Source organism: Neopelma chrysocephalum, unplaced genomic scaffold (assembly GCF_003984885.1).
Source record: "Neopelma chrysocephalum unplaced genomic scaffold, ASM398488v2 Primary Assembly neopelma1_69, whole genome shotgun sequence".
Classification (NCBI taxonomy): domain Eukaryota; kingdom Metazoa; phylum Chordata; class Aves; order Passeriformes; family Pipridae; genus Neopelma; species Neopelma chrysocephalum.
The window spans coordinates 3282677-3294501 of NW_020897729.1; the positions used below are offsets into that span (position 1 = coordinate 3282677).

General features: G+C 63.1%; 2 protein-coding genes across 3 annotated transcripts; one reads left to right on the plus strand and one right to left on the minus strand.

Moving 5' to 3' along the window:
* Window positions 1-6167: 6167 nt before the first annotated feature.
* On the plus strand, window positions 6168-8261 carry THPO (thrombopoietin). Its single transcript, XM_027685695.1, has 5 exons — window positions 6168-6281; window positions 7094-7221; window positions 7291-7377; window positions 7577-7741; window positions 7847-8261. Exons 1-5 carry the CDS (start codon window positions 6242-6244, stop codon window positions 8027-8029), a joined length of 603 nt encoding a protein of 200 aa, XP_027541496.1. The 5' UTR covers window positions 6168-6241; the 3' UTR covers window positions 8030-8261.
* Window positions 8262-8608: 347 nt separating this feature from the next.
* Window positions 8609-11088, minus strand: POLR2H (RNA polymerase II subunit H). 2 transcript variants are annotated; one of them, XM_027685550.1, is made up of 5 exons: window positions 10933-11081; window positions 10490-10573; window positions 9675-9768; window positions 9233-9316; window positions 8609-9137 (listed from the first exon to the last, which is right to left on the minus strand). In XM_027685550.1, exons 1-5 carry the CDS (start codon window positions 11003-11005, stop codon window positions 9020-9022), a joined length of 453 nt encoding a protein of 150 aa, XP_027541351.1. In that variant the 5' UTR covers window positions 11006-11081; the 3' UTR covers window positions 8609-9019. The 2 variants fall into 2 exon arrangements, with proteins under 2 accessions (XP_027541351.1, XP_027541352.1); XM_027685551.1 differs by lacking the exons at window positions 9233-9316; window positions 9675-9768 and having other exon boundaries at window positions 9040-9137; window positions 10933-11088.
* Between the last annotated feature and the right edge of the window lie 737 nt (window positions 11089-11825).

Below are 11825 nucleotides of genomic sequence, written 5' to 3' on the forward strand. Positions count from 1 at the left end.
CCTGGGCTCCTGCTCACCAGTGACAGTGGCTGTGGAGGCACAGGAGCCCAGATGCCTGGGTTCCCTTGCCCAGGGTTGGAGGGGGTAGCTGGGGTGGGGAAGGGGCTGTGAGAGCAGCACCCAGCACCAGCCCCACTCTTCACCCGCATGTGCCTGGGCTGGCCAGGGTGGCAGTGGTTGGCAGTGAGTAGACACCATGGAAAAACCTGTGGAGAGCATCATTCAGCTGGGTAAACTGAGGCATGAATTTTGGGGAGGGGGAGCCAGTGAGGAGTGGGGCTAGTGTGTGTCACCCATGTCCCTGTTGCCACCCCTGTGGCAGGGAGGGGCTGAGGGTGGTGGGTGTGTGGCAGGCGGGCGCCCGGTGTGGGGAAGGCGGGTGGAGACTGGAGGAGGGGGAAGAGCAGGACTGCCAAAATCAACTCCGGGCGGTACAAACACCCGGCCAGCTGTGCGGTGTAGCTAGGGAAACACAGCACAGCTGGAGCACAACAGGCCCCTGCCTCCCCAGAAGGCTCCTCCTGGGCCTCCCCACAGCCCGCTGAGTGACTGGGGGGGGCTGCAGCCCACCACCCCATGCCCCCAGTACCAGCCCACATGGGGTTGCCCATCCCCAGCTCACCCATGGCTGCCCCATCGCGTTCCGTGTCCCAGTTTGGCACATGTCCCTATGCAGTGGGCACCTCTCCCAGGGAGGGCAGTGGGGCACAGGGGCTTGGCCATGCTGGAGACCTGGCCCTTGGCAGGAGCTGGCGAAAGGCAATGAGGAGCAGCTGGGGTTCCCTGGGCAGGAGAGCCCGCCAGCATCGCCAGGGCTGGGACACTGCCAGGACCACGGGCATCACCCCAGGCATGGCTGTGCCCGACACCCTGCTGCTTGCAAGCACTTTCTGCAAGCAGGAACCATGCCTGGCAGCATGGCACCCCTTGTCCCTATTCCCTCCTTGCTGTCATCAGCAGTGTCACTGACCTGTCCCCTCTCCTCTCTCCCGGTATCCTCGCTGGCTTGGGATCCAGTGACGTGGAGGGCAGGGGAGGGTTGGGGTCTGTGTGGCTGTGCCAGCGTTGCTGCACAGTGTCCGCTGCAGCACGGCAGCGGCCCTGGGGATGGCGGAACACGAGCGGAGCTGAGCAGGGAGGAGGCGGGTGATGACTCCCAGCTGTCCTACCGGTGCCAGGAATCCAGTGCTGGCTCTGTGCACCCAGAGCTCGTCACAGTCTCCTGGCTCGCCTGCGGGACACGGGGAAGCAAGGGGGAAGTTCCCTCCCTTTTCCTAGGGAAAGAAGGGAGACAGAGAACCCTCCTGGCTGCAGCTCTCCGCATCGGGGAATCCGAGGCATGGGGTGGCAGCATGAGGGAGAGGGGGGCTGCAAATGTATCCTGGCACTTCCAGGCTGGGACCAGGTTGGTACGCTGGCAGGGGTCCTGGCAGGGCTGGGCATCCCTTCCCAGGGAGGGGGCATGGCCACTGTAGTGGGAGCACATGGGCAGGGAGGAAATGGATGCCCCAGCCATGCCTGGGGATCATCCGCAGCCTAATTACCCCTGGAAATGCCCCCCCTCATCAAGGGGCAGGGGTTGCTTGCCAGAACCTCGGGGGTCCCTGTGCTCTTGGGGAGGGGGTGGTGCCTGCTGAGGGAGGTGCTGGGAAAGGGTCCTGGTCTTGCCAGCTGCTTCCCAGTGCCCACACATGTGTGTGAGCAGCAGTGCCCTGCACAAAGGCAGCTCTGAGGCTCTGGAGCTGGGCCTGATGCCGGCACATCCCCAATGGGGCTGCCGGCTACAGGCAGCTGGAGCTGCACCAGGATGGAGACAGCTGGCCATGGTCAGCCCCAATCGCCCCGGCTGGCACCCGCACCCCTCTGCCACCTTTACCCAGAGCGGGTACTGGCTTGTCCCCATTGGGAAGGTGGTGGTCCCATGAGGTGTCATTCCCATCTCAGCAAGCATGGGTGGAATGCCCCACAGGTGCCCCCCGGAACAGCCTGCAGTGCTGCCAAGGCTTCGTGGGCACATGCCCTGTCCAGTGGTGAGGGTCTTATGACGGATTCCAGAGGGTCGTGGTGCCAGGGCTGTGCCATGCCTGCCATGGGGGCGTCAGAACAGGCCCTCACCCGTGCTCTGCCCCATGCAGTTCCCATTGTCTACCCTCATTAGCCGCTGCCTGCTCGCGGCTTTGAACATGAGCCGGGCTTGGGGCGGCAGGAAGGAGCCTCTGCTCCCCAGGGATGGGGTCATGGCGAAACTGCATGCCCTGGCCCCCTCTTCCCACAGCTTCCCACTGCCTCCTGGGCACCCAACACCCCTCCAGGCACGAGCCTGGAGATGGGAAGGCATGTGGGTCACCCCTTCTCTCCAAAAAGAGCCCCCCCGGACTGACCCTCCTTGTTGCGGGGCGTGGAGAGCCATCAACCTCCCCAAAGCTTTGTGCTGAGTGTGGCTTGTGCCGTGTCTAATCCCCCCGGCCTCACACACACGCGGCGGGGCGGGGGGGGGCTGTCGTAATGGGTGGAAATATCTCATAATTCACGTTGGACACAGGGATTACAGCCGTTCCGGCAATATTTGCACAACTGGTAGGCGACTTACAGGGCTGGGCTGTCCCAGACGAAGGCTAAGGGGGGTTTGAGGATTGAGGGGGTTTTGGGGGTGGCAGGTACAGGAGGAGAGGGTGCAGTTTGAGGGGTGGTGGAGGGGGGGAAAGTGGTTGTTTTCTGTCTGTGAACAAGTGGAGTTTATTACAGAGGGTGTGTTGCTGGCATGGTGGGAATGGCTGGGGCTCTTGCCTTCATCCCATCCTGCAGTGGTGGCCATGGCTCGGGGAGCAGAATGGAGACCCTGAAAAAGTCTCGTCTGCCATGCCTGGCAGATCCTGGCAGTGCCCTTGAACACCACGCCCGGTCCCAGTGCCCCATCAATGCCACAGAACTCCCTACTCATAGGAGCACCCAAAGGTGCTGGTGTCTCTCTGGCCCCAAATGTCCCCTCCTCAAAGGCTTTGTGGGGTGACCCCAGCAGGAAGAAGGTGGGGGGCATTCAGGGCATGCGGGGGCCTTGTTTGGCATGGGGATTAGCAAGCTCCCAGAAGCGATGGTGGTCTCCCCCCTCCCCACCGGACATGCAGGCAAATATTTGTGCCCAGACTTCGCAGGACAGCGAGAAGGAATTTCATTCTTGCGCCCACCTGCGGCTCGGCTGCCTGGCATTAACCCCTTCACCACTCCATGTGATGGAGGGAGAGGGATGAGGTGCCCTCCCGGCACACCCCGTGCCCCGTATTGGAGTGGGGAGTCAACTGAGGAGCAAGATGGGAGAAGTGGCACAGTGGAATCACCCCAGGTGCCGGTAGAGCCACTGGCACAAGGTACCCTTGCCCAAAGCAGCAGCTGGAGGGTTTGCCCAGGGGCATCCTCTGGGAAGCACCCAGGGCTTTGTGCTGCGATGCTGGGCAGCGTGGCCTGCCGGCAATTGGGAAAGGTGGGAAAAACTGTGCCAGCCTTCATCCTCAAGCTGCAGCACCCTGACCAAGGTGCCCCTTGCAAGTCCTTTTGCCCAGCAGCGTCACGGTGCTCTCCTGGGACAGCTGTCTGGGAGCAGTTGGAGGAGGATTTGCCCACGGATGTTTATTGCAATTTGCAAATATAGAAAAAAAGCCCGGAGGATCCAGGAGGGACCCTGCTCCCGGGGGCTGCCCGTGTCTGGGGAGGGGCAGCCCGGGTAGAGGGTCCCCCGCTGCCTGGCACCCCCAGAGCCCCGCTGTGCTCCTTTCCCTGGCCCCGGGGCCAGCTGTGCCCTGAGCAAACGGGGCTGTTTGCTCATGCCGGGATTAGCCGCTCCCTTTGTTCCTTTGACTTTCTCTTTCCTTTATGCCAGACCCTTTTATGGGGGCTTCAAAGGGGGCTGGGACCCCCCTCCCTGCCGCTGGAAGGCCAGGTTTGCTTCCCATGCTACCCCAGCCTTGCACTGACATCCTCGGGGTGCCCATCGAGCACATCTGGGTGGCCCGCGGGGACAGCAGCTGTGCCACCGACCCACAGTCTCCCCCCTAACCCGGCGTCTTCCCCCTCGTCCCCCCCCCTCTTGACTCCTGGCACCTCCTGCTGTCTTCAGCACCTTGGCAAAGTGGGTGCGAACGGCTGCCCCTGCAGCGGGATTCCCGGCACTTTGCACCCTGTAAGGAGAGGTGGGAAACTTGGCACCGGGATCCGGCCAGCTGTGCAGTCCCTCAGCCCCGCCTGGCTTCCTGTCCCCTGCCAGAGCCCTGGCTGCCTGGACGGAGCCCCCGCATCCTTCTGGGGTTCCTGTGCCTCACTGCCCCCGTACCCCCTCCCTCCACAGCACACAGCATCGCTGGAATCGGGCTGGGGCCCGCAGCCGGAGCTCCCCCCCCCACGTCCTCCTCTGCCCCTCTGGCACGGACAGCAAATGCTGGCATTGCCCTTTCCAGCAGAGGAATACCAGGCTGCCTACGGGCTCGGGCTGACACTGCCCGATAGCTTCTGGCATGGCTGAAAAGGAGCATTTTGGAGTGAAGGGACTATTGTGGGCACCTTAGGGTGCCTCAGTGATCATGGGGGCACATTAGACCTCCAGTTTCCAGTTGCTCTCCAGTTTCCCCCGATGAATTTGTTTGCCTAATGAAGAGGGAATGCAGGGCACCTGGCATCACCAGTGGCTTTGCCAGGGAGGGATGGGGACACGGGCATGGAGGGAGCATGGCAGGGACTGACATGGGGCTGGTGATGGGACTGGGGCCAGTGCTGGCAGAGGGGTTAAGGGTGCTGACGGGTGTGTTTGCAGCTTGTCACGTCCGCAGATGGGCCACGGCCATGCAGGGGAAGCCTGGAGGTGTTTGACCCCAGTGCTCACAGGTCCCGTAGCTGCCAGCTGTGCCCAGGCAGGCTGAGCTGCCAGTCTCATCCCTGGAGCTGTGGCACCCACTGGACCCTCCATCCAGGCACCCCATAAGGTGGGCTGTTGTGGGCTGAGCAAGGCTTGGAGCAGGCAGAGCAGGGCTGGGTGTTTACTCTGACTGTTGTCACCCGGCCAGGCGCTGCTGGGAATTGCCGGCCGCAGGAACAGGGGTGGGAACATGCAAGAGTGTGCGAGAGCCGGGCTGTGAGAAGGAAATGCACAGGCTATGGGGAGACTGGGAGTAAGAGGATATGAGTTGGGAGCGGGGTGTCCCCCAAAGGGAAGTGCGTGGGAGGCTGCTGGGGCGGGGGGTTATCTGGGCGTGTGGCCTGACGCGTGCCAGGGGAGTGCGCATGTGCACACGTGGGTCTGAGGGTGCACGTGGGGGGTGTGTACCACGTGCCATTATGGACATGCACGTACACATGGGTATGGGGCTCTGCACCCAGAGTGCCTGGTGGGGGCTGGCTTTGCTGGAGAATGCCATGGCCATGTCAGGGCCTGCAGCTGAGCAGACCCCCAGTGCTTCTCCCACCCACCCCACGCCCCACCAATACCCCCAGTGAAACAGCCCTGGGACCGTGCACCAGCCAGATCCTTGTGCTCCATCACCCTCTCCAGCTTAGAGGGGTCCCTGTGCATCACAGCCACCCCGGGGATCTCAAGCTCCCCAGTTGCCTCTGGGTGATGGATGTAGGGGTCAGACCACAACCTGGGTGAGGGTTACCAGGGATGGGGTCTAACTCTGGTAAAAGGTCACCAGGGATGAAGTCGACCTGTGGGAGAGGGTCTCCAGGGGCAGGGTTCAGCTCTGTGAGAGGATCTTCAGTGGCTTTCATACCTGCCTGCCACAGCCAGGAGCTGCTGCTCTCGGGGCTGTCCAGTGCAGGGTCACTGATGCCATCCCTTCTGCAGGTACCAGGGCCACCCCCACCCCCTGGACAGGCACAGCAGAGGCACTGACCACCGAGGCGCTGGCTGCCGAGCGCTCAGGACGGGGGCCAGGTGAGCAGCCGCCGAGGGCGCCCAGGGACGTCTTTCCCTAGCCCAGAGCCAAGGGAGGAAGCGGCGGGAGGCAGGAAGCCGTCCCCCGGGCCCGGGGCCCCTGCTGTGATTTTGCTCGAAGGTCAGCGGCGACACAACAGGAAATCGTGCTGCCTCGGCTGGGCGGCCAGGCCGGAGCCGCAGAGCCGCGCTGTCCCGGGGCCGCTCCCGGCCTCCGGCCCTCCGTCCCGGCTGGGCGGCTCGCGGGGAGCCCGCGCCAACACTGCCCTCCATGGAAGGGGGACGGGAGCCGGGGAGCAGCCGCTGGCCCCAGGGCGGAAGATGCAGGGCCGAAGCCCCCAGCTGAGCATGGAGCTGAACAGTGAGTGCGCGGCTGAAAGGGGGGACGGGAGCGCGCAGGAAGGGACAGTGGAGGCTGCGGCCCCAGAGCCAGAGTGTGCCCCGCATGATGAGCCCCACAGGTGGGCACCAAACCCCAAGGGTGGCTTTGGACTGGTTGGACCTGGCCACCACCAGCGTGTGAGGGCAGCCAAGCATCTCTCCATACCCATCCTAGGCAAACAGGCTGCGTTGAGGGCTTTTGGGGACAGGTGCAGTGTCAGGGCAGGCAGCGAGGCAGGAGGACGTATGGAGGGCCTGTGGAGAGGAGATGCCTGTTTCCAGGATGGGCAGTCCCTGGGCACAGCGGCATGCCAGCAGCACTGGGGGAGGCAGTGCCGGCAGGAGAGCACTCAGCCAGGGCAGCAGCAAGGACCAGATGTTCCCTGTGGGACATTGCAGGCCGGGATTCCCCGAAGCGCACGTGACACCCAGAGCTGCTCTTGGCATAGATCTGGAGGGCTGGCCCTGGTCTGGACAGGGAGTGGAGCTCCACTCCCTTGCCTGGAGCAGGGCCAAAAAACCTGGCACAGACACGGCTGTGGGGCCCCTTGGCACTCATCACTGGCACAGAAACCCCAGCTCTCCCCAGTGAGCAGTGGGCACCCCATGCTGACTGACCGGAGGGCAGTACCAGGCCCTCCTCAGCCCCCAGACCTCTCCCTGCACCCCCACCACAGGGTCATAGAGGCTAGCACTGGGATGGGGGGAGGGCTTGCCACTGCAGGCATGGCCCTGGGCTGGTACTGCCCAGGGAGGGTGGCACAGTGCCCAAGGTAACCCCATCTTCCCCAGGACTGCTCCTCCTCACATCCTTCCTCCTGCACGTGAAGGAAGACCATGCCAGCCCAATACGGCTGGTCTGTGACAACAGGCTCATCCAGAAGTACATCCTGGAGGCCAAAGACATGGAGAAGAGAGTGGTGAGGATACAGTCCCCCCCAAAACCCAAGGAACATGCACAGCTCCTCAACATCTCATCTCCCCATTAGGGCCAGTGCCAGGCCCTGCCTGTGCTCAGCTGTCCTGCGGTGCTGCCCTTGGTGGACTTCAGCCTCCAACAGTGGAAATCCAAATCGGTGAGAGGGGCTGGGATGAGGGTGCTGGCACTGGCATGCCCACGGGACCAGAGAAGGCACCTTGGGTTGGCACAAGCACCAGAAATGCTGAGCAAGATGCCTGTGGGCATATCTGGTGGCATGGGGAGGGTAGAAGACGCCATTCAGACCTAGGGTGGGCACAGGAATGGGTCAGGCCACTCATTATTTGCTCCCCCAGAATGAGACCAAGCGGCGGGAGATCCTGTGTGACCTGGCCCTGCTGGTGGGTGCTGCCACAGGGGCCCTGGGCCAGGTGAGCGAGGAGTGTGGGGCCAGGCAGCTGAGCCAGCTTTACCGACATGCCAACTCCTTCTTCCTGCTCCTGCAGACCTTCAGCTGGGAGGTAATACCTCCCCACGTGAGCCAGTCCACCATGGCGCAGGTGCCAGCTGGGCTGGGTGGGGTACAATGGTGTTTGTCACCCCTCTGTTCTGCTCTCGCCCCTCAGGCAGGACACTGGGAGCCGAGCTGCTCCCCACACTCCATGGAGCAGACCCACATCACCAACATTTTCCTCACCTACCGGCAGCTGGTGCAGGGCAAGCTGCGCTTCTTCTTCCACGACCTGGCCAAGGTCTTGTGCAAGCAAGGACAAGGGGGCAGCAGAGACCCTCCGTGCGGGGCCCGGTGAAGCTGCACACAGGGTTCACCCCAATGTGACTTTGGAGCAATCCTGCTGGACACTGAGCTGTGCTCTGGGTGCCCAGGAAGATGCCCACAAGGAAAGGGTTGGCTCCTGTTCCTCAAGTCTTCGGAGACCATGCAGCCCACAAAGGGAAAGAGCAACACCCATGTGCTGGCGGGCACAGGCCCTACTCCCATCCGGGTAGGCACCTCTACTGTGAATGCTTTTCAATTAAAGAGCTATTTTTCTAAAGGGTTGTGTGTGTCCTTCTTGCCAGGCGCGGGGCAGGAGCAGCCCCTCTGGGACATGCTCCCAGCTTCTGCTCCCTCCCACGGCAGCCACCAGCACTGCACAGACCCCCGGTCCGGCCCTGCACAGGGCCTGAGCTGCCACTCCTCACCCCTGGCACCCACCTGCCTCTCCCAGCCCTAGCACAACCTGTACCTGGAGCGGTGGCAGGTAGAGAAGAGCCTGGGGCAGGTGTGGACTCCCCATCCTTTGGGAAGTGGCAGGGTCCCCCTTTGTGCCCTGCGCAGGTGTATCCACTCCCTGCCAGCCTCATCTCTCAGCGAGCAGAGCCAGGAGTAGAAAACATCCCGGTTTAATCAAAACCAAGTCAGCCTGCCTCGAGATGGCTCCTGAGGGAATGGTCCCCAGGCCTGAGGCAGGCAGGCAGCTGTCCCAGTCCGGCTGCCCCTGGCCAGAGCCAGGCCTGAGCCTACTGTTGAGCACAGGAAGGTGGAGGTGAGGAGATGCCATCAGGCAGGACTGGAGTACACGGCACCATCTCCACTTGAATGTCAGGCACCTCTCTCCTTCCAAACGGAGCTGTGGATCCCAGCAGGAGTCAGAAGAGGCTGGGATGAAGAGGGGGACTGCTCCTTCCTCCCCAGCCCCAGAGAGGTCAGGAAGCATGGATGCTGTGGCAGAATTTGGGGTCTCAGGTCTCCTGTTTGCTTGCCAGCAGGATGTCTGTGGGGCAGTCATGGAGGTGTGCTAGAAGGCCAACTTCTTCATCAGCAGGTAAACGCGAGAGTCCACCTCAAACCCGTGCAGGTTGTTTGCGTCTCCCTGCAGCCGCATAAGCAGCCCCCCATAGGACACGTAGGCAGAGCTGGGACAAGAGGAGAAGAGATATGAGAACAGGGAATCCCATGGGAGACCCAAGCTGAGATCCCAGTGTCCCCCACACCACCCTGGGGCACTCACAGGCGTGTGGCCGCCTCTGTGGAAGTCTCGTCCCCTTCGATCCGGTACACCTTGCCGTACATCACGTACTCAAACTGGTCTGCCCTGCAACAGCACAGCGTGAGGTCACCAAGGGATCAAACCTGGGCAGGCCCCCAGCTCAGTGTCTTCTAGGAGAAGGTATCTCACGGTCACAGAATCAATCAGGTTGGAAAAGTCCTTTGAGATCATCACTGACTGATCACCACCATGTCAATTAGACCACGGCACTCTGCCATGTCCAGTCTTTCCCTAAACACCTCCAGGGATGGTGACTTCACCACCTCCCTGGGCAGCCCGTTCCAATGTTTAATCACCCTTTCTGTGAAGAAATCCCTCCTGATGTCCAACCTGAGACACTCAATCTCAGCACTTCCCCTTTTCCCCCGCCCACGCTCACGTGGGTCCCAGCTGGGCCCTGTACCTGGACGGCCGGTCGTCTGTGGGGTTGTACTCGCCGTCATCCAGGGTGCCGTCCTCATACAACGTGCTGGCGATGACCAGGCGGAATTTGTCCCCTGGGAAGAGGGCAGAGGAGAGGTGAGAAGGTGGGGGCACAGCCAGAGCAGCAGCAGCCACAGCCAGAACTCAGGGTGGTGGTAAACAGCCACCCTGGCAGGTGTTTTACTTGTGATATAAAAGCCATGCCCCTGCTGCCAGTCCTCCACCAGGACTGTAGGGAATGAGTGAAAGGTCACACTGAATCCTGTGCTCCCCTATTCCCCACATCATGGAGGAGACCAGAGCCACCAGGACACCACTTCTGGTGTATTCATGGAACACAGCAAGATATTCAGAGGGAGAGTCCAAGAGAACTTGGCTGGACCCTGGGCAGAAGTGTGACCCCTGCAGCACCAGTTCCAGCTCTTCTGTGCCTCACTGAGGGCAAATTCTCTTTTTCACCCATTTAGTGTATTTAGCTGCAGAAGTTAATTTCAGGTCTCCCTTAAAGCTTGGCATCAGCAAGTGAGACATTTTCCCCACACGTCTCTGGGGAACAGGAGAGAGGTGAGTCTAAACGCACGCAGGGCGGTGAACCAGCACCCAGCTCAGCCCCAGCACATCGAGAGTGCCCAGAAGCTCCTGTGACCTGGGACAGCACAGGGGCTCAAGGAAGTCTGGGACAACTCATTTCTTGTTCACAGCAAATTCAGGCTCTATCCTCGGAGTACCTCTCCAGCCTACCCCACCAAAGCTGACACCGCTGACACTCTCTGGGCTACCAGCCTGATGGCTTACCGAGGTCCACCGGGTAGATCTGGATGTTCACGTCCAGGATGAGATCCATCTTGAAGGACTCACTCTCGCAGTGCAGGCGAGACACTAGGGAGAGCAGCAGAGTCAGGGATCAGGACAGAGAACATCCCCGGGGGCTGGGTGGGCCCCTCCCCACCCCTGTCGGGCACCTGAGCTGTTTGGGGGTGGATACGGGGATGGATGCCAGAGCCTGGGAGCTGACAGAGGTGTGCACAGGCAGGAGAACACGGTGGGGCGGAGAAAGAAGGGTTCCGGGGGCCGCAGGGCGAGAGTGGCACAGTAGCCGGGCTGGGGATGCCCTGGGGAAACGGGACGCTCCGGGGGCAGGTAACACGCGGAGGTGCCGGGACACAGCGGCTACCGCCGGCGGGAGGAGCAGAGCGGGGACCGGGAGAGGCCGAGGGAAGGTGCGGGGTCCCACTCACCACGGTCGAACTTCTTGCCCTCGGGGTCGATGTCCTTCACGTCGAAGATGTCCTCGAACAGGATCCCGGCCATGGCGGCGGCTCCGCGTCCCGGCCCCGCTCCCTGTCCGGCTCTCTCTCCCGCTCCCGCCCGGCGCGCGCCGATGACGCGCCCGCCCTTCCAGGGCCGGGCGGAAGCAGCTTCAGGGTGGGCGGGGCGACCTCCCTGCCAGCACCGCGGCGCCGGCGGCGGGGGGAGCCCCGCGGTCCTAGTGCCCGCCCTAATCCTGGTGCCCGCGCGGTCCTAGTGCCCGCCCGCCCCCGCGGGGCCGGCAGGGGGCGCTGCGAGGCCGCGGATGGAGCCGCGCGGGCTGCGGCCCCGCCCCCAGGGAAGGAGTGGCCCCGGCAGCGCCCCCGTGCGGCTGGTCCGGGGTGTGCGGGGGGGGCCCGGGGGGTCCCCGATGGAGTCGGGGATGTCCCTGTGTGGGTCCAAGGTGTCTCGCGGGGGTCCGGCGTGTCCCGGGTGATGGGGTCCGGGCTGCCCCTCGGGGGTGTCCAAGCTGCCCCCGCGGAGGATCTGGGCTGTCCCGTGGAAGTCTCGCAGCCCGCGTCCCACCCTCGTGGCACAGAGGGGCTTCACCTGCGTTCCCCGGCAGCAGCCAGGCACCGATGTGATGAGCTGCGCGGACTCAGCCAGCGATGGCGCCAGGGCCTGCAGCCCCCACCGGCTCCTTCCCCCTTCCACGCCAGCCACTGGGGGGGGGGCAGGCGTGTGACACCGTCACCCGTGTCCTGCCGATGAACCGTGAGGGGAGCAGGGGGGTCTGGCACGGCCGGGGGCTGCTCACACGTCGGGCACCACGGGGTGCTCCATGCCTGGCATCTGGTTGGAGCCGCCGGCACGGGTTCAGGAG

What these genes read in the sequence shown, in the direction of transcription:
- THPO (XM_027685695.1), top strand. Translation starts at nt 6,242, where the DNA reads ATGCAGGGCCGAAGCCCCCAGCTGAGCATGGAGCTGAACA. An exon ending in GCTGAGCATGGAGCTGAACA is followed by an intron (nt 6,282 to 7,093) that starts GTGAGTGCGCGG and finishes CATCTTCCCCAG; the next exon opens with GACTGCTCCTCCTCACATCC. An exon ending in AACAGTGGAAATCCAAATCG is followed by an intron (nt 7,378 to 7,576) that starts GTGAGAGGGGCT and finishes TTGCTCCCCCAG; the next exon opens with AATGAGACCAAGCGGCGGGA.
- POLR2H (XM_027685550.1), bottom strand. Translation starts at nt 11,005, where the DNA reads ATGGCCGGGATCCTGTTCGAGGACATCTTCGACGTGAAGGACATCGAC. An exon ending in GATCTACCCGGTGGACCTCG is followed by an intron (nt 9,769 to 10,489) that starts GTAAGCCATCAG and finishes CCCTCTTCCCAG; the next exon opens with GGGACAAATTCCGCCTGGTC. An exon ending in ACAGAGGCGGCCACACGCCT is followed by an intron (nt 9,138 to 9,232) that starts GTGAGTGCCCCA and finishes CTCTTGTCCCAG; the next exon opens with CTCTGCCTACGTGTCCTATG.